The sequence below is a fragment of the Pelodiscus sinensis genome, chromosome 5, assembly GCF_052426305.1.
Source record: "Pelodiscus sinensis isolate ZL-2025 chromosome 5, ASM5242630v1, whole genome shotgun sequence".
Classification (NCBI taxonomy): Eukaryota; Metazoa; Chordata; order Testudines; family Trionychidae; genus Pelodiscus; species Pelodiscus sinensis.
This window is the reverse complement of record NC_143056.1, coordinates 135812683-135831558: the sequence shown is the minus strand read 5'-3', so window position 1 is coordinate 135831558 and position 18876 is coordinate 135812683. Positions and strand designations below refer to the sequence as shown.

The 18876-nt window shown below is 75.3% G+C and overlaps 2 protein-coding genes across 4 annotated transcripts; one reads left to right on the top strand and one right to left on the bottom strand.

Moving 5' to 3' along the window:
* The first annotated feature begins 1709 nt into the window (after positions 1-1709).
* Positions 1710-5282, top strand: LOC142825852 (butyrophilin-like protein 8). Of its 3 annotated transcripts, none has more exons than XM_089778782.1 (7): positions 1710-2004; positions 2389-2442; positions 2508-2849; positions 3592-3876; positions 3973-4076; positions 4793-4813; positions 5040-5282. In XM_089778782.1, the coding sequence occupies exons 1-7, from the start codon at positions 1725-1727 to the stop codon at positions 5103-5105; spliced, it is 1152 nt and encodes a 383-aa protein (XP_089634908.1). In that variant the 5' UTR covers positions 1710-1724; the 3' UTR covers positions 5106-5282. The 3 variants fall into 3 exon arrangements, with proteins under 3 accessions (XP_089634908.1, XP_089634909.1, XP_089634910.1); XM_089778784.1 differs by having other exon boundaries at positions 1965-2257; XM_089778783.1 differs by lacking the exon at positions 4793-4813.
* PRODH2 (proline dehydrogenase 2) lies at positions 5283-18755 on the bottom strand. The gene is made up of 10 exons (XM_075917949.2): positions 18523-18755; positions 18220-18410; positions 16273-16393; positions 14263-14346; positions 13766-13846; positions 9532-9678; positions 9293-9459; positions 7027-7137; positions 6812-6900; positions 5283-6058 (listed from the first exon to the last, which is right to left on the bottom strand). The coding sequence occupies exons 1-10, from the start codon at positions 18715-18717 to the stop codon at positions 5889-5891; spliced, it is 1356 nt and encodes a 451-aa protein (XP_075774064.2). The 5' UTR covers positions 18718-18755; the 3' UTR covers positions 5283-5888.
* Between the last annotated feature and the right edge of the window lie 121 nt (positions 18756-18876).

Below are 18876 nucleotides of genomic sequence, written 5' to 3'. Positions count from 1 at the left end.
GCACCGGGGCCCTCGCGCCACCCCTCCCCCGCAGGGCCACGGGCGTTCATCCCAGCATGCACCGGGGCCCTCGCGCCAGCCCTCCCCGCAGGGCCACGGGCGTTCATCCCAGCATGCACCGGGGCCCTCGCGCCACCCCTCCCCCGCAGGGCCACGGGCGTTCATCCCAGCATGCACCGGGGCCCTCGCGCCACCCCTCCCCCGCAGGGCCACGGGCGTTCATCCCAGCATGCACCGGGGCCCTCGCGCCACCCCTCCCCCGCAGGGCCACGGGCGTTCATCCCAGCATGCACCGGGGCCCTCGCGCCACCCCTCCCCCGCAGGGCCACGGGCGTTCATCCCAGCATGCACCGGGGCCCTCGCGCCACCCCTCCCCGCAGGGCCACGGGCGTTCATCCCAGCATGCACCGGGGCCCTCGCGCCACCCCTCCCCCGCAGGGCCACGGGCGTTCATCCCAGCATGCACCGGGGCCCTCGCGCCACCCCTCCCCCGCAGGGCCACGGGCGTTCATCCCAGCATGCACCGGGGCCCTCGCGCCACCCCTCCCCCGCAGGGCCACGGGCGTTCATCCCAGCATGCACCGGGGCCCTCGCGCCACCCCTCCCCCGCAGGGCCACGGGCGTTCATCCCAGCATGCACCGGGGCCCTCGCGCCACCCCTCCCCCGCAGGGCCACGGGCGTTCATCCCAGCATGCACCGGGGCCCTCGCGCCACCCCTCCCCGCAGGGCCACGGGCGTTCATCCCAGCATGCACCGGGGCCCTCGCGCCACCCCTCCCCCGCAGGGCCACGGGCGTTCATCCCAGCATGCACCGGGGCCCTCGCGCCACCCCTCCCCCGCAGGGCCACGGGCGTTCATCCCAGCATGCACCGGGGCCCTCGCGCCACCCCTCCCCGCAGTGCCACGGGCGTTCATCCCAGCATGCACCGGGGCCCTCGCGCCACCCCTCCCCGCAGGGCCACGGGCGTTCATCCCAGCATGCACCGGGGCCCTCGCGCCACCCCTCCCCCGCAGGGCCACGGGCGTTCATCCCAGCATGCACCGGGGCCCTCGGGCCACCCCTCCCCCGCAGGGCCACGGGCGTTCATCCCAGCATGCACCGGGCCCCTCATGCCAAGCCTCACGTGCAGGGCCACGGCCCGGCCACGGGCGTTCATCCCAGCATGCACTGGGCCCCTCATGCCAACCCTCACGCGCAGGGCCACGGCCCGGCCACGGGCGTTCATCCCAGCATGCACTGGGCCCCTCATGCCAACCCTCACGTGCAGGGCCACGGCCCGGCCACGGGCGTTCATCCCAGCATGCACCGGGCCCCTCATGCCAACCCTCACGCGCAGGGCCACGGCCCGGCCAATGTGATTTAGAAAGCCCCCGGCGGTTTAATTTCCTCCGTTTGTTCCCGAACAGGAAGCTCCGATACTGGACTGCCCAGTCCAAGCCGGACCCCCGGCAGCTCTAGCCAGGGCTGTGCGATGCAGACAGACACTCCCCGGCCCGGGATTCAGGGAGGGACAGCACTGGGGGACAGACAGGTGGGCCAGCCGCCCTCGCTCCGCGAGGAGGAGTCACAAGCCCTGGAGGAGCAGGAGGGGGGACAGCCAGTGTGCCTCAGCCCCCCGATTCCTGGCACTTGGCATTGGGTTTGCTCCTGGAGCGGCTCATGTCACAGCTGTCGGAGCCGAGGGGCTTTCTTCCCAGGAAACGAGGCCCGGGGGAGAGCCGGATGCTGGCCAGACGTGGAGGCATTGGCATAGGCAGGCGCTACGGTGCCAGCGAGCAGGGGGCGTCCACGGATGGTGTTTTAAATCCCAGAGCCCCGGCTGGGCGAGGGCTTAGCCGACATGCTGCTGCCAAGCACTCGAGAGCAAAAAGCACTTGGCACCAGGCCCAGCCCTGCAGCCAATGCCTGCTCTTAGCGAGACAGCTCAAGCCACCGCCCCAGCTCCCAGAACCTCCTGCGCCGCTCTCCCTCACTTCCACTCGGGTCGCCGGCAGCTGGGCAGGTCCAGGATGGGGCAGCAGGGCAGAGCCAACACCGGAGTGCAGCAGCAGCTGGCTGGGAAAACTGAAAGTGGCTGCCGTGCCCCACGGCACGGCACGGGGCCCAAGACGGGGGGGACTGGGCTTGCAGGCGGCTTTCGCTTTCCCTTCCCCTGGTCCCAGCAGGGAACAGGAGCAGCACAGCAGTGGAGAGGGGCACGGTGCAGCCACAGGGACCCAGCCCCTGCGCTGATGAGCACCCCAGATACCCCATGAGTGAGTGGGGGTGGGCATGGGCCTTTCCTCACTAGGGTAGGCCAGCTGGCATCCGGCCACAGTGCAGGGGCGAGGACAGGGTGGGAAGGGGGCTGGCACTGGGTTACACTCACCCTTCTCTCCCTCCACAGGCCTCACCGTGGCTGCACTGCTCCTCACCCAGCTCAGCACCCAGCTGGGGGCAGGTACGTACAGCTCCCCCGGCCATGGACCCCCCCGTGCACCCGCCACTCACCCCCTCTCCTTGCAGACCAGCTGCCCGTCAAGCTGCCCGCCACCTCGGAGGCTGTGCTGGGGGGCACCGCGCTGCTGAACTGCACCTACCCGCCCGTGGCGGACCTGATCCTGTACTGGACCCGCCTGGAGCCGGGCAGCGAGAGGCCTGTCTACACCTACTACAGAGGGGAAGACCTGCCCCGACATGCTGACCCGGCCTATCAGGGCCGGGCCACGGTCCCAGCTGGGCAGCCCAGGCACGGGGATGGAGCCCTGCAGCTGCACAACGTGACGCTGTCTGACGAGGGCAGGTACCGCTGCCGGGTGAAGAGCGAGCACGGCATGGGCGTTGCTGAGACGGAACTGCGGCTCATCAGTGAGTGGGATGCAGGCCCTGTCTAGGGACACGGCTCCCCTCTGGCTCGCATCCGGGCCCTTTCCTCCCAGCCAGGCCAGGAGCTGGGCACCACGTGGCTTCAGTGCAGCGTGCAGGCCACGCCCTTGGCCCGCCTCCGAGTGGCCAGTGCCACATCCCAGGTGCTTCAGCGACACGAAGAGAAGAGGCGATTCTCACGCACGCCCTGGGGTGCCAGCTTCGGGCAGTCAGAGGCTGGCACACGCAGAGCTGCCTGGCCTGGCTCAGCAGGAGGGCCCTGGCCTGGCGGCTGGTGTGGGCAGGGAGGACGGGGACGTTGTACAGGCTGCCCATGTGCTACGTGCAGAAAGGCTCCCTGGTGCCCATTCAAAGCTGCTGCCAGTGGGGGACCCCTGCTTGTCGTGTTACGGGACGTAACGCTTCCTGCCCCCCAGCCGTGCTCGTGTAACCCTCCCCTCGGCACCAGGCTGCACCGGCCCAGGCCTCTCCTGCAGCACCCCCATGCCGCCCTTTGCTGCACCTTGCCTGGGCCCAGCAGGAGGGGGGGAGCAGGGCGACCCCACCCACGCAGGAGGGGAGGGAGTGCCTTTGGGCAGTAGGCAGTAGGCGATCCCTTCCTCGTGGTTCCCAGCCCCTCGGCTCACGGTGCTGGCTGCCACGAGCCATGGAGCAGCTGTTTGCAGCCACCTGCCCCCAATGACCCCGAGTGGGGCCCTGTGCGCTGTGTGGACTTTGCCCATAGGTCGCTATCGGCTATCCTGGCTCCAGCCGCATCCTTGCTCCTCTGCCCTGCGGACCGTGACGCTGACGTGCCTGGCGGAGGGCGGCTACCCCCTCGCCACCATCACCATTCGGGACAGCTCTGGCAGGGACTACGGGGCCAAGCTGCTGGTGGGCACGGACAGCCAGGGGCTGTATAACACCTCCCTCAGGGCTGAGGTGCCCTGCTCGCTGGCCACCAGCTTCGCCTGCACCCTCAACACCGCCCTCCACCAGCAGAACCGCACCTGGACGCTTCTCATGGAAGGTGAGGGCCCTGTGCCGGCGGGAGGCCGGAGCCGGCGAGGAAGCCTCTGCTTGGCTGGACTCGGCCACTCACGGGGGCGTGGGTTTGTCCCCACAGAGCACTCCCTGCAGCCACAACCGCCACAGCAGAGCCGGCCCGGCGTGGCCGTGGGCGTGGCCGTGGCGATGGCACTGGCACTGCTGCTGAGCGGTGCGCTCTGGGTAAGCACTGGCCCCACTCCGGCCTCCCCTGCAGAACTGCCAGCCCCCCCGCTTGTGCCACTAGCTCCAGGGGGCAGCTGCAGCCAAGCCGGGAGATTTTAAATCACTGCCGTCCAGCAGCCACTGGCTCCAGGCTCCACACCGCAGCCAGCGGTGCCTGCGGGGAGGGGCCCTGCTCTGAGCCACCTGGACTCCCCCTCGGGCTGCAGGGATGGGCTGCCACTTCCAGGAGGGGCGCACGACCAGGACAGGCCGGGAGCCTGCTCAGGCCTGCTGCACCACCCAACCCAGCCCTGCCCCCGCCCTCGCCCTGCTCAGGCAGAGCCCAGCCCAGCCCGCCCCCACCACGCCCCCACCTGGGCCGCCCAGGTAGAGCCCCGCCCCCGCCCCGCCGGCATAGAGCTCAGCCCCGCCCCCACCACGCCACCACCTGGGCCGCCCAGGTAGAGCCCCGCCCCCGCCCCGCCGGCATAGAGCTCAGCCCCGCCCCCACCACGCCACCACCTGGGCCGCCCAGGTAGAGCCCCGCCCCCGCCAGAGCCCCGCCCCGCTGGCATGGAGCCCAGCCCCGCCCCCACCCCGCCGGCATAGAGCCCAGCCCGGCCGTGCCAGTGAGAGCTGGGGTAGCGCCCAAAGGGACAGGGGAGTCGGGGGCGCTCGGATCAGACCGGTGGCCGCCCTGGCCACTCACCAGGCTCCATCTTTCCCTCCCACAGGCCAGGCACAGGAGGACGCAGGTGAGCTACTGGGCAGAGGGAGGGTATTGAGACCGACCCTTGTCCCCTTCCGCCCCCGGCCCCGGGGTACCCCAGGGCCGGGCGGGAGCTGGCGCTTTCTGGGGGTGAGGGGGGAACGGTCCCTGTCCTGCCCCCGCCCGAGCCCCCTGCGCAGGGCCTGGGGAACAGCCCAGCTGCCCCTCTTGGGGGGGGAGGGCAGGGCTGTGACCCTCTCTTGCTCCCACAGGGGCAGAGACACGAAGGGCCCCACCCACCGCGGGAGGCAGATCCAGCCCAGGCACCAGCTCTGTGAAGGACTCCCCTCCGTGACCACCAGCAACCACCCCTCCCGCAGGGCGCTGAGTCCTTCCTCTTGGGCAGGGAGCCGGGGGCCGGGGTTTGCCTCCGGGTGCAGCAACGGCCTGCAGCTTGGCTCAGCACCCCCCACCGGCCCCAGCCCGTCAATAAATAGCCCTGGGGGGAGACCTAGTGAGATGCAGCTAGTTTTATTGGGCATGCAGGGGGAGAGACGGGGGCTGGGAGCAGGGGGGAGGGCTATGAGCAGGAGAGCCCGTCCCCACACCCAGAATCCCAGAAGTAGGCAGGAGAGGAGAGACTAAGGCATGCAGACACGCCCCCCCCCAGAATCCCAGGGCGGGAGGGGCAGGAGAGGCCCGGCTGGCAAAGACCCCCTCCTCACAGAACCCGTGGGGGCGGAAGAGGACAGGGTGGCAGACACAAAAAACCCCAGAATCCCGGGGGGGGCGGGACAGGACAGGGTGGCAGAGACCCCCCCTCACCGAACCCGGGGGGCCAGGAGAGGACAGGCTGGCAGAGACCCGGGGGGAGCTGGAGAGGACAGGCTGGCAGAGACTGGGGGGGGCGGGAGAGGACAGGGTGGCAGAGACCCGGGGGGGAGCTGGAGAGGACAGGCTGGCAGAGACCGGGGGGGGGTGGGAGAGGACAGGCTGGCAGAGACCGGGGGGCGGTGGGAGAGGACAGGCTGGCAGAGACCGGGGGGGGTGGGAGAGGACAGGGTGGCAGAGACCAGGGGGGCGGGAGAGGACAGGCTGGCAGAGACCCGGGGGCCGGTGGCTCAGGGGCGGCCGAGCAGGCGTCTCCAGAGCTCCTGGCGGAGCAGGCGGCGCTCCGTGCGGATGCCCTGCAGGACGCTCTGGTTCTCCTGGGCCCGGCGCACCAGGTAGGGCAGCACCTCCTCCAGCGCCCCGTACGGGATGGACTTGTAGACGGCATAGCCGGCCTGGCCTGCGGGCAGAGACGTCAGCAGGGCGGGCAGCCACGTCTGGCCACGAGGGAGACAATGATAGAAGGGGGCAGGGACCGGGGGATGCCGGCAGCAGAGGGGGGCAGCGACGGGGGGGGGTAGCCACAAAGGGGGGCAACCAGGAGGGGGGCCAGCAGCCAGAAAGGGGGGCAGCGACCGGGGAGGCAGCGACAGGGGAGGGTGGCCACAGCGGGGGGGGGGCTGGCCACAGAGCGGGGCAGTGACCGGAAGGGCAGCCACAGGGCGGGGCAGCGACAGGGGAGGGCGGCCACAGGGCGGGGCAGCGACAGGGGAGGGCGGCGACCGGGGAGGGCGGCCACAGGGCGGGGCAGCGACCGGGGCGGGACAGCGACCGGGGAGGGCGGGACAGCGACCGGGGAGGGCAGCCACAGGGCGGGGCGGCGACCGGGGAGGGCAGCCACAGGGGGGGGCGGCGACCGGGGAGGGCAGCCACAGGGCGGGGCGGCGACCGGGGAGGGCGGGGCGGCGACCGAGGAGGGCGGGGCGGCGACCGGGGAGGGCAGCCACAGGGCGGGGCGGCGACCGGGAGGGCGGGGCAGCCACAGGGCGGGGCAGCGACCGGGGAGGCAGGGACCGGGAGGGCGGCCACAGGGCGGGGCGGCGACCGGGGAGGGCGGGGCGGCGACCGGGGGGGGGGCAGCCACAGGGCGGGGCAGCGACCGGGGGGAGCCGCCCGTGGCAAGGGGGGGCAGCGACGGGTTCTGGCCACGTACCCAAGGCTAGGGAGACATGGTCACACATGCCCAGGAGCTGCCCAAAGCAGACAGCCCCTGCGTCCTTGGCGATGCCCAGCTCCTCCATCCTGCAAGGGGAGGTAGGTCAGGCACCCGGGGGGCAGCAAACAGGGCTGGGGGCTCTGCCGGCCCCTCTGCTCCCCCCCCGTCCGGATTCGCCCAGGGCAGCGGCGCCTGCTGGGCGTGTCACTGACCTGCCCACGGCGTGGCTCACAGAGGCCTCATTGTGGCTGGCCACAATCAGCTGGCACCGCTGCCCGCCTCGGGCCGCCAGCTCCAGCAGCAGATCCAGGCAGCGCTGGTAGCTGCAAGACAGAGCACAGCGTGGGCCTGGGGCCTGTGCCTCCCGCCCCCCTCCTGGCGCCAGCGCGGGCCTGTGCCTCCCGCCCCCCTCCTGGCACCAGCGCAGGCCTGTGCCTCCCGCCCCCCTCCTGGCGCCAGCACGGGCCTGTGCCTCCCGCCCCCCTCCTGGCGCCAGCACGGGCCTGTGCCTCCCGCCCCCCTCCTGGCGCCAGCACGGGCCTGTGTCTCCCGCCCCCCTCCTGGCGCCAGCGCGGGCCTGTGTCTCCCGCCCCCCTCCTGGCGCCAGCGCGGGCCTGTGCCTCCCGCCCCCCTCCTGGCGCCAGCGCGGGCCTGTGCCTCCCGCCCCCCTCCTGGCGCCAGCGCGGGCCTGTGCCTCCCGCCCCCCTCCTGGCGCCAGCGCGGGCCTGTGCCTCCCGCCCCCCTCCTGGCGCCAGCGCGGGCCTGTGTCTCCCGCCCCCCTCCTGGCGCCAGCGCGGGCCTGTGCCTCCCGCCCCCCTCCTGGCGCCAGCGCGGGCCTGTGCCTCCCGCCCCCCTCCTGGCGCCAGCGCGGGCCTGTGCCTCCCGCCCCCCTCCTGGCGCCGGCGCGGGCCTGTGCCTCCCGCCCCCCTCCTGGCGCCGGCGCGGGCCTGTGCCTCCCGCCCCCCTCCTGGCGCCGGCGCGGGCCTGTGCCTCCCGCCCCCCTCCTGGCGCCGGCGCGGGCCTGTGCCTCCCGCCCCCCTCCTGGCGCCGGCGCGGGCCTGTGTCTCCCGCCCCCCTCCTGGCGCCGGCGCGGGCCTGTGCCTCCCGCCCCCCTCCTGGCGCCGGCGCGGGCCTGTGCCTCCCGCCCCCCTCCTGGCGCCGGCGCGGGCCTGTGCCTCCCGCCCCCCTCCTGGCGCCGGCGCGGGCCTGTGCCTCCCGCCCCCCTCCTGGCGCCGGCGCGGGCCTGTGCCTCCCGCCCCCCTCCTGGCGCCGGCGCGGGCCTGTGCCTCCCGCCCCCCTCCTGGCGCCGGCGCGGGCCTGTGCCTCCCGCCCCCCTCCTGGCGCCGGCGCGGGCCTGTGCCTCCCGCCCCCCTCCTGGCGCCAGCGCGGGCCTGTGCCTCCCGCCCCCCTCCTGGCGCCAGCGCGGGCCTGTGCCTCCCGCCCCCCTCCTGGCGCCAGCGCGGGCCTGTGCCTCCCGCCCCCCTCCTGGCGCCAGCGCGGGCCTGTGCCTCCCGCCCCCCTCCTGGCGCCAGCGCGGGCCTGTGCCTCCCGCCCCCCTCCTGGCGCCAGCGCGGGCCTGTGCCTCCCGCCCCCCTCCTGGCGCCAGCGCGGGCCTGTGCCTCCCGCCCCCCTCCTGGCGCCAGCGCGGGCCTGTGCCTCCCGCCCCCCTCCTGGCGCCAGCGCGGGCCTGTGCCTCCCGCCCCCCTCCTGGCGCCAGCGCGGGCCTGTGCCTCCGCCCCCCTCCTGGCGCCAGCGCGGGCCTGTGTCTCCCTCTCCCCACGTGGTACCGGCCTCCCGCCCCCCTCCTGGTGCCAGCGCAGGCCTGTGTCTCCCTCTCCCCATGCAGTGCCGGCCTCCCGCCCCCCTCCTGGTGCCGGCGCAGGCCTGTTTCTCCTGCCCCCCTCCTGGCGCCAGCGCAGGCCTGTGTCTCCCGCCCCCCTCCTGGTGCCAGCGCAGGCCTGTGTCTCCCTCTCCCCACGCGGTACCGGCCTCCTGCCCCCCCTCCTGGTGCCGGCGCAGGCCTGGGCCTCCCGCCTCCCACTCCCTCGGCACTGGTGCAGGCCTGTGTCTCCCGCCCCCCTCCTGCCCTCTCCACACTCTGTGCCGGCATGGCCGGGGTCTCCCGTGCCACCTCTTACCCAACCCCAGAATGGACCTGGGACCCAGGCCTCCTGCCCCCCCCACACACACTGTCCCCCAGGATGCACAACCGGCCCCCCCACCTCCTCCCTCTCTGTCCCTCTTGCAGCCAGCACCTCCCCACCCCTCACCCAGCAGGGGCCTGTGTGCCGGGCAGCTGGCGCTCTCACTCTTCCCCCGGGTCACTGCCCCCCACTCCAGCATGGGTCCCTGGCATTCTGCACCCCAGCACGCAGACAAACATGGGGGTTTGCGGGACCCAGGCCCCCACTTCCTGTGGGGGCCAAAGCTGCCGAGGCTGGGGGGGCGCCCCAGTGGTCCAGCCACTCCCCCTCTCACCTGCGGTTGGTGGCTTCCCAGGTGGGGTGCAGGGGATCAGGATACCCCCCCTCTCGTGCCAGCTGCCGCTCCTGCTCCAAGTAGGCCCCACGGACCAGCTTCACCCCAAAGCAGAAGCCCTGGCGCTCTGCCAGCGCTGCGTCCGTGCCCAGCTGCGCCAGGCAGTCCTGGAGAGCATTGCGGGGTCAAGGGCAGGCCGGCCACGGGGGCAGCCGGGGACGGGGCGGGGCGCCGGGTACCTGCAGGTAGCACTGGTAGGTGTTCCACACCCAGGCCTGGCCACGATTCCAGCGCCCCATCAGCGCCAGGGTGACGAGCGTCAGCGCGGGGTTCACGAAAGTGTGCTCGGCGTCCACCAGCACCCGCACGCCCGCCTCCACCGCCCGCTGCGGGTAGACCCCGCCCCGGCCACGTCGTCAGACCTCTGCCTGCTGCCCGCCCGCCCCGGGGAGACCCCGCCCGCCCCGTCAGACCTCTGCCTGCTGCCCGCCCGCCCCGGGGAGACCCCGCCCGCCCCGGCCACGTCGTCAGACCTCTGCCTGCTGCCCGCCCGCCCCGGGGAGACCCCGCCCGCCCCGGCCACGTCGTCAGACCTCTGCCTGCTGCCCGCCCGCCCCGGGGAGACCCCGCCCGCCCCGGCCACGTCGTCAGACCTCTGCCTGCTGCCCGCCCGCCCCGGGGAGACCCCGCCCGCCCCGTCAGACCTCTGCCTGCTGCCCGCCCGCCCCGGGGAGACCCCGCCCGCCCCGTCAGACCTCTGCCTGCTGCCCGCCCGCCCCGGGGAGACCCCGCCCCCCCGGCCACGTCGTCAGACCTCTGCCTGCTGCCCGCCCGCCCCAGGGAGACCCCGCCCGCCCCGTCAGACCTCTGCCTGCTGCCCGCCCGCCCCGGGGAGACCCCGCCCGCCCCGTCAGACCTCTGCCTGCTGCCCGCCCGCCCCGGGGAGACCCCGCCCGCCCCGTCAGACCTCTGCCTGCTGCCCGCCCGCCCCGGGGAGACCCCGCCCGCCCCGGCCACGTCGTCAGACCTCTGCCTGCTGCCCGCCCGCCCCGGGTAGACCCCGCCCGCCCCGGCCACGTCGTCAGACCTCTGCCTGCTGCCCGCCCGCCCCGGGGAGACCCCGCCCGCCCCGGCCACGTCGTCAGACCTCTGCCTGCTGCCCGCCCGCCCCGGGGAGACCCCGCCCGCCCCGTCAGACCTCTGCCTGCTGCCCGCCCGCCCCGGGGAGACCCCGCCCGCCCCGTCAGACCTCTGCCTGCTGCCCGCCCGCCCCGGGGAGACCCCGCCCGCCCCGTCAGACCTCTGCCTGCTGCCCGCCCGCCCCGGGGAGACCCCGCCCGCCCCGGCCACGTCGTCAGACCTCTGCCTGCTGCCCGCCCGCCCCGGGGAGACCCCGCCCGCCCCGGCCACGTCGTCAGACCTCTGCCTGCTGCCCGCCCGCCCCGGGGAGACCCCGCCCGCCCCGTCAGACCTCTGCCTGCTGCCCGCCCGCCCCGGGGAGACCCCGCCCACCCCGGCCACGTCGTCAGACCTCTGCCTGCTGCCCGCCCGCCCCGGGGAGACCCCGCCCACCCCGCCAGACCTCTGCCTGCTGCCCGCCCGCCCCGGGGAGACCCCGCCCGCCCCGCCAGACCTCTGCCTGCTGCCCGCCCGCCCCGGGGAGACCCCGCCCGCCCCGTCAGACCTCTGCCTGCTGCCCGCCCGCCCCGGGGAGACCCCGCCCGCCCCGGCCACGTCGTCAGACCTCTGCCTGCTGCCCGCCCGCCCCGGGGAGACCCCGCCCGCCCCGCCCACGTCGTCAGACCTCTGCCTGCTGCCCGCCCGCCCCGGGGAGACCCCGCCCGCCCCGTCAGACCTCTGCCTGCTGCCCGCCCGCCCCGGGGAGACCCCGCCCCCCCAGCCACGTCGTCAGACCTCTGCCTGCTGCCCGCCCGCCCCGGGGAGACCCCGCCCGCCCCGGCCACGTCGTCAGACCTCTGCCTGCTGCCCGCCCGCCCCGGGGAGACCCCGCCCGCCCCGTCAGACCTCTGCCTGCTGCCCACCCGCCCCGGGGAGACCCCGCCCGCCCCGCCCACGTCGTCAGACCTCTGCCTGCTGCCCGCCCGCCCCGGGGAGACCCCGCCCGCCCCACCCACGTCGTCAGACCTCTGCCTGCTGCCCGCCCGCCCCGGGGAGACCCCGCCTGCCCCGGCCACATCGTCAGACCTCTGCCTGCTGCCTGCCTGCCCCGGGGAGACCCCGCCCGCCCCGTCAGACCTCTGCCTGCTGCCCGCCCGCCCCGGGGAGACCCCGCCCGCCCCGTCAGACCTCTGCCTGCTGCCCGCCCGCCCCGGGGAGACCCCGCCCGCCCCGCCCACGTCGTCAGACCTCTGCCTGCTGCCCGCCCGCCCCGGGGAGACCCCGCCCACGTCGTCAGACCTCTGCCTGCTGCCCGCCCGCCCCGGGGAGACCCCGCCCACGTCGTCAGACCTCTGCCTGCTGCCCGCCTGCCCCGGGGAGACCCCGCCCGCCCCGCCCACGTCGTCAGACCTCTGCCTGCTGCCCGCCCGCCCCGGGGAGACCCCGCCCGCCCCGTCAGACCTCTGCCTGCTGCCCGCCCGCCCCGGGGAGACCCCGCCCGCCCCGGCCACGTCGTCAGACCTCTGCCTGCTGCCCGCCCGCCCCGGGGAGACCCCGCCCGCGCCGGCCACGTCGTCAGACCTCTGCCTGCTGCCCGCCCGCCCCGGGGAGACCCCGCCCGCCCCGCCCACCCCGCCAGACCTCTGCCTGCTGCCCGCCCGCCCCGGGGAGACCCCGCCCGCCCCGCCCACGTCGTCAGACCTCTGCCTGCTGCCCGCCCGCCTCGGGGAGACCCCGCCCGCCCCGCCCACGTCGTCAGACCTCTGCCTGCTGCCCGCCCGCCCGGGGAGACCCCGCCCGCCCCGGCCACGTCGTCAGACCTCTGCCTGCTGCCCGCCCGCCCCGGGGAGACCCCCTCCGCCCCGCCCACCCCGTCAGACCTCTGCCTGCTGCCCGCCCGCCCCGGGGAGACCCCGCCCCGGCCACGTCGTCAGACCTCTGCCTGCTGCCCGCCCGCCTCGGGAAGACCCTGCCCCGGCCACGTCGTCAGACCTCTGCCTGCTGCACGCCCGCCCCGGGGAGACCCCCTCCGCCCCGCCCACCCCGTCAGACCTCTGCCTGCTGCCCGCCCGCCCCGGGGACACCCTGCCCGCCCCGTCAGACCTCTGCCTGCTGCCCGCCCGCCCCGGGGAGACCCTGCCCGCCCCGTCAGACCTCTGCCTGCTGCCCGCCCGCCCCGGGGAGACCCCGCCCGCCCCGTCAGACCTCTGCCTGCTGCCCGCCCGCCCCGGGGAGACCCCGCCCGCCCCGCCCACCCCGTCAGACCTCTGCCTGCTGCCCGCCCGCCCCGGGGAGACCCCGCCCGCCCCGTCAGACCTCTGCCTGCTGCCCGCCCGCCCCGGGGAGACCCCGCCCGCCCCAGGCACATCGTCAGACCTCTGCCTGCTGCCCGCCCGCCCCGGGGAGACCCCGCCCGCCCCGGCCACGTCGTCAGACCTCTGCCTGCTGCCCGCCCGCCCCGGGGAGACCCCGCCCGCCCCAGCCACGTCGTCAGACCTCTGCCTGCTGCCTGCCCGCCCCGGGGAGACCCCGCCCACCCCGTCAGACCTCTGCCTGCTGCCCGCCCGCCCCGGGGAGACCCTGCCCGCCCCGCCCACCCCGTCAGACCTCTGCCTGCTGCCCGCCCGCCTCGGGGAGACCCCGCCCGCCCCGTCAGACCTCTGCCTGCTGCCCGCCCGCCCCGGGGAGACCCCGCCCGCCCCGTCAGACCTCTGCCTGCTGCCCGCCCGCCCCGGGGAGACCCCGCCCGCCCCGTCAGACCTCTGCCTGCTGCCCGCCCGCCCCGGGGAGACCCCGCCCGCCCCGTCAGACCTCTGCCTGCTGCCCGCCCGCCCGGGGAGACCCCGCCCGCCCCGTCAGACCTCTGCCTGCTGCCCGCCCGCCCCGGGGAGACCCCGCCCGCCCCGTCAGACCTCTGCCTGCTGCCTGCCCACCCCGGGGAGACCCCGCCTGCCCCGGCCACATCGTCTGACCTCTGCCTGCTGCCTGCCCGCCCCGGGGAGACCCTGCCCGCCCCGGCCGCATCATCAGACCTCTGCCTGCTGCCTGCCCGCCCCGGGGAGACCCCGCCCGCCCCGGCCGCATCATCAGACCTCTGCCTGCTGCCTGCCCGCCCCGGGGAGACCCCGCCTGCCCCGGCCACATCGTCAGACCTCTGCCTGCTGCCCGCCCGCCCCGTCAGACCTCTGCCTGCTCCCCGCCCGCCCCGGGGACATCGTCAGATCTCTGCCTGCTCCCTGCCTGTCCCTCCGCTCGCTGTGGGGAGACTCCTATAAGACCCCAACTCTGGGAGCTCTCCATTGTCTGCCCCATCCATGCCCCCAAAGGCCAGCGTGTGGCACCCATCACTCTGACCTGAGTGACCGCATTGAGGCGCAGGAGCGAGGCCTGGAGGTGCCGGTTCTGGGCTGGGAGCAGGCAGGAGAAGCGCGCCTCCTGGGGACAGATGTGGGGACAGCGTTGGGGTGGAGACACAACAAGTGGGGTCGGTTTGGTCCTGCTATGAAATCTGCGCCCACTGCAGGCCAGGGAGCCCAGGTGTGGGGGTGGAGGCAGGGCCTGTAGATGGGGACAGGTGTCTGCCTGATCTCATGCCATCTGGCCATGCACCCCCAGGAGCAGCAGACGCTGTCCAGCCGAGCTGGCCATAGGGGAGACGTGGTCTAGGGCCAAAGGAGGTGGGGACAGGGGCCGGGGCCGGGGCCGGGGCCGTGCATGGAGTGTTGGGTGGGGCCTAGGCTCACACATGGGGCCTGGCTAAATGCCTGGTGAGAGCCAACCCTATGAGTGGTGCTGGGCAAATGTGGGGGGCAAGGGCCCCTGTATGGAGAAGGTGGGGGGATAGGACTGACCTCTCCCCCCATCACTGCCATGACATTCTCCATACTCAGCTCGGACACGCCCCCCGGCTCCCTCAGTTGCAGGGACACAGTCCTCTAGGAGAGACACAGCACTGGGGGTGAGGTGGGGCACCCCCCCACCTCCGCCAGCCCCTCCTCACCGCCAGCCGCCTACCCTCTCTCTGCTGCCTCCCACCTGCCGCCCCCTCACCACCGCCTCCTCACCCCCACCCCACCACCCACCGACCCTCTCTCCGCTGCCTCCTACCCCTCGCCCCCACCCCGCCGCCCCCCTCACCTCTGCCTCCTCACCCCCACCCCACCACCCACCGACCCTCTCTCCGCTGCCTCCTACCCCTCGCCCCCACCCCGCCGCCCCCCTCACCTCTGCCTCCTCACCCCCACCCCACCACCCACCGACCCTCTCTCCGCTGCCTCCTACCCCTCGCCCCCACCCCGCCGCCCCCTCACCTCTGCCTCCTCACCCCCACCCCACCACCCACCGACCCTCTCTCCGCTGCCTCCTACCCCTCGCCCCCACCCCGCCGCCCCCCTCACCTCTGCCTCCTCACCCCCACCCCACCACCCACCGACCCTCTCTCCGCTGCCTCCTACCCCTCGCCCCCACCCCACCGCCCCCCTCACCTCTGCCTCCTCACCCCCACCCCACCACCCACCGACCCTCTCTCCGCTGCCTCCTACCCCTCGCCCCCACCCCGCCGCCCCCTCACCTCTGCCTCCTCACCCCCACCCCACCACCCTCTCTCCGCTGCCTCCTACCCCTCGCCCCCACCCCGCCGCCCCCCTCACCTCTGCCTCCTCACCCCCACCCCACCACCCACCGACCCTCTCTCCGCTGCCTCCTACCCCTCGCCCCCACCCCGCCGCCCCCCTCACCTCTGCCTCCTCACCCCCACCCCACCACCCACCGACCCTCTCTCCGCTGCCTCCTACCCCTCGCCCCCACCCCGCCGCCCCCCTCACCTCTGCCTCCTCACCCCCACCCCACCACCCACCGACACTCTCTCCGCTGCCTCCTACCCCTCGCCCGCACCCCGCCGCCCCCCTCACCTCTGCCTCCTCACCCCCACCCCACCACCCACCGACCCTCTCTCTGCTGCCTCCTACCCCTCGCCCCCACCCCACCGCCCCCCTCACCGCTGCCTCCTCACCCCCACCCCACCACCCACCGACCCTCTCTCCGCTGCCTCCTACCCCTCGCCCCCACCCCGCCGCCCCCTCACCTCTGCCTCCTCACCCCCACCCCACCACCCACCGACCCTCTCTCCGCTGCCTCCTACCCCTCGCCCCCACCCCGCCGCCCCCCTCACCACCGCCTCCTCACCCCCACACCACCCACCACCCCTCTCTCCACTGCCTCCTACCCCGTGCCCCCACCCCGTCCCACCGCCCAGTCACTGCCTCCTCCTCAGCCCCACCCCCTCACCACTGCTGCCTCCGCCTCCTCACCCCCACCCCGTCACCCCACCCTGTCCCACCACCCCTTCATCACCACCTCCTCACCCCCACCCCGTCCCGCCGTCACCCCCCTTTTCACCCCACCCTGTCCCACCAACCCCCCCACCCCATCCCGCTGTCACCCCCCTCTTCACCCCACCCCGTCCCACCGCCCAGTCACCACCTCCTCGCCCTCACCCCATCCTGCCACCGCCTCCTCAGCCCCACCCCCTCACCACTGCTGCCACCGCCTCCTTACCCCCACCCCGTCACCCCACCCTGTCCCACCAACCCCGCACCCCCACCCCCGTCAGCCCCACCCTCATTTCCTGTCCAGCCGCCGCCTCCTGCACACCCCTCCCCCTCCCCGTTTTCAGCAGGTCCCATGAACAGGTCTCAGCTGCTCTCCCCTGTTGATAGGCATGTGCAGAAATGAGGGGACCCAGCGTGCAGGCCCCACTGCCCCCCATAGGCCGGTGCTCCCTGCACGAGGGCCAAGGCAGCCTGCGTCAGTCACCCCCAAAGTTCTCTACAGAGGGGGCATCTGCAGCCCCAAGTACTCACACACAGCTGGGCGCTCATCAGCGCTGTCACCTTCAGCTGCATCATGGCTTGGGGTCCCCCCTGGGCCGAGAGCCCCACGCAGCGCAGCACGGCCTCCTGGTTCCCCTCGTACCAGCCCTCCCTGCAGAGAGAGCGCTGGGAGCCAGGCCGGACCCCCTCGAGCCGGCGTCTGCCCCCCCAGAGAGCGCTGGGAGCCAGGCCGGACCCCCTCGAGCCGGCGTCTGCCCCCCCAGAGAGCGCTGGGAGCCAGGCCGGACCCCCTCGAGCCGGCGTCTGCCCCCCCCAGAGAGCGCTGGGAGCCAGGCCGGACCCCCTCGAGCCGGCGTCTGTCCCCCCCAGAGAGCGCTGGGAGCCGGGCCGGACCCCCTCGAGCCGGCGTCTGCCCCCCCCGAGAGCGCTGGGAGCCAGGCCGGACCCCCTCGAGCCGGCGTCTGCCCCCCCCAGAGAGCGCTGGGAGCCGGGCCGGACCCCTCGAGCCGGCGTCTGCCCCCCCAGAGAGCGCTGGGAGCCAGGCCGGACCCCCTCGAGCCGGCGTCTGCCCCCCCAGAGAGCGCTGGGAGCCAGGCCGGACCCCCTCGAGCCGGCGTCTGCCCCCCCCAGAGAGCGCTGGGAGCCGGGCCGGACCCCCTCGAGCCGGCGTCTGCCCCCCCAGAGAGCGCTGGGAGCCGGGCCGGACCCCCTCGAGCCGGCGTCTGTCCCCCCCAGAGAGCGCTGGGAGCCGGGCCGGACCCCCTCGAGCCGGCGTCTGCCCCCCCCAGAGAGCGCTGGGAGCCGGGCCGGACCCCCTCGAGCCGGCGTCTGCCCCCCCCAGAGAGCGCTGGGAGCCGGGCCGGACCCCCTCGAGCCGGCGTCTGCCCCCCCCAGAGAGCGCTGGGAGCCGGGCCGGACCCCCTCGAGCCGGCGTCTGCCCCCCCCAGAGAGCGCTGGGAGCCGGGCCGGACCCCCTCGAGCCGGCGTCTGCCCCCCCCCCCCCCCCGAGCCGGCGCTGGAGAGCGCTGGGAGCCAGGCCGGACCCCCTCGAGCCGGCGTCTGCCCCCCCCAGAGAGCGCTGGGAGCCAGGCCGGACCCCCTCGAGCCGGCGTCTGCCCCCCCCAGAGAGCGCTGGGAGCCAGGCCGGACCCCCTCGAGCCGGCGTCTGCCCCCCCCAGAGAGCGCTGGGAGCCGGGCCGGACCCCCTCGAGCCGGCGTCTGCCCCCCCCAGAGAGCGCTGGGAGCCAGGCCGGACCCCCTCGAGCCGGCGTCTGCCCCCCCCAGAGAGCGCTGGGAGCCAGGCCGGACCCCCTCGAGCCGGCGTCTGCCCCCCCCAGAGAGCGCTGGGAGCCGGGCCGGACCCCCTCGAGCCGGCGTCTGCCCCCCCCCAGAGAGCGCTGGGAGCCGGGCCGGACCCCCTCGAGCCGGCGTCTGCCCCCCCCCAGAGAGCGCTGGGAGCCGGGCCGGACCCCTCGAGCCGGCGTCTGCCCCCCCCAGAGAGCGCTGGGAGCCGGGCCGGACCCCTCGAGCCGGCGTCTGCCCCCCCAGAGAGCGCTGGGAGCCGGGCCGGACCCCCTCGAGCCGGCGTCTGCCCCCCCCCCCCCCAGAGAGCGCTGGGAGCCGGGCCGGACCCCTCGAGCCGGCGTCTGCCCCCCCCAGAGAGCGCTGGGAGCCAGGCCGGACCCCCTCGAGCCGGCGTCTGCCCCCCCCCCCCAGAGAGCGCTGGGAGCCGGGCCGGACCCCCTCGAGCCGGCGTCTGCCCCCCCCAGAGAGTGCTGGGAGCTTAACCGTAACCCTCCCCCCAGTCGAGCCAGCCTCTTCCCCCCATCACAGGGCCCGGAGTGAGGGGAGCTGAGACCCACAGCCCTTTCAGGTTGGCACCCACCCTCCAGGACCCTCTCCACTGCCCCCCACGCTGCCCCTCCCCTGGGCCTGGCCAGGCCTGCTTGGCCCCCCAAGGCAGAGCCCCCACCGTACCCATCCTTCTCCTGCCCATCTTCCTCGATGGGCACGGCCAGGAGGGGGCGCAGGCCCAGGGTGCGGAGCCGCTGCACTGTGAGCCCCACCTCGGGGGGCGTCTGCCCCCCCACGAACTGCCCATAGAAGGAGGCGCGCAGCAGGGACCCCCAGAGCCGCCGGCCCAGCAGGCGCCGGGAAGCCACGAGGAGCTGGGGAGAGAGGAGGAGTCAGCGCCCTGGGGCGGCAGGGGCCTGCTGCAGGCTCCCAGCCTACACCGGCGGGTTGGGGGCCCGGAGCAGGGGGCCCCGCCCAGGCTCTCACCGCTGGGGCCCGGCGCACCAGCCCTGGCAGGGCGCAGAGTCTCAGCACGAGCAGCGCCCGCGCCAGCTCCCAGCGGCTCTTGAGCCGGAAGACGGCGCCGTCGAAGCTGAGCCGGGCGTCGTGGGGGGCTCGCTGGGGGGTGCCTGAGGGCGCCCCCGCCGCCCGCTGCAGCCAGCGCCCCCCGTGCCGCAGCATCGCGCCCGTCGTCTGGCTGGTGTGCGAAGGTCAGGCAGCTCCACCCCTCCCCCGCCGTGGGGCAGCGAGCCCAGGGCAGTCACTCATTAACCCCCGGCTGCCCAGCCCCCCACGGCTCTGCCCAGGGACTGCCAGGCTCCCGCACGGGCTGCTGGGGAC

What these genes read in the sequence shown, in the direction of transcription:
- PRODH2 (XM_075917949.2), bottom strand. Translation starts at nt 18,717, where the DNA reads ATGCTGCGGCACGGGGGGCGCTGGCTGCAGCGGGCGGCGGGGGCGCCC. An exon ending in TGGTGCGCCGGGCCCCAGCG is followed by an intron (nt 18,411 to 18,522) that starts GTGAGAGCCTGG and finishes CTCTCTCCCCAG; the next exon opens with CTCCTCGTGGCTTCCCGGCG. An exon ending in GTGAGCCACGCCGTGGGCAG is followed by an intron (nt 6,901 to 7,026) that starts GTCAGTGACACG and finishes CTCCCCTTGCAG; the next exon opens with GATGGAGGAGCTGGGCATCG.
- LOC142825852 (XM_089778782.1), top strand. Translation starts at nt 1,725, where the DNA reads ATGCTGGCCAGACGTGGAGGCATTGGCATAGGCAGGCGCTACGGTGCC. An exon ending in GGTCGCCGGCAGCTGGGCAG is followed by an intron (nt 2,005 to 2,388) that starts GTCCAGGATGGG and finishes CTCCCTCCACAG; the next exon opens with GCCTCACCGTGGCTGCACTG. An exon ending in GACGGAACTGCGGCTCATCA is followed by an intron (nt 2,850 to 3,591) that starts GTGAGTGGGATG and finishes CTTTGCCCATAG; the next exon opens with GTCGCTATCGGCTATCCTGG.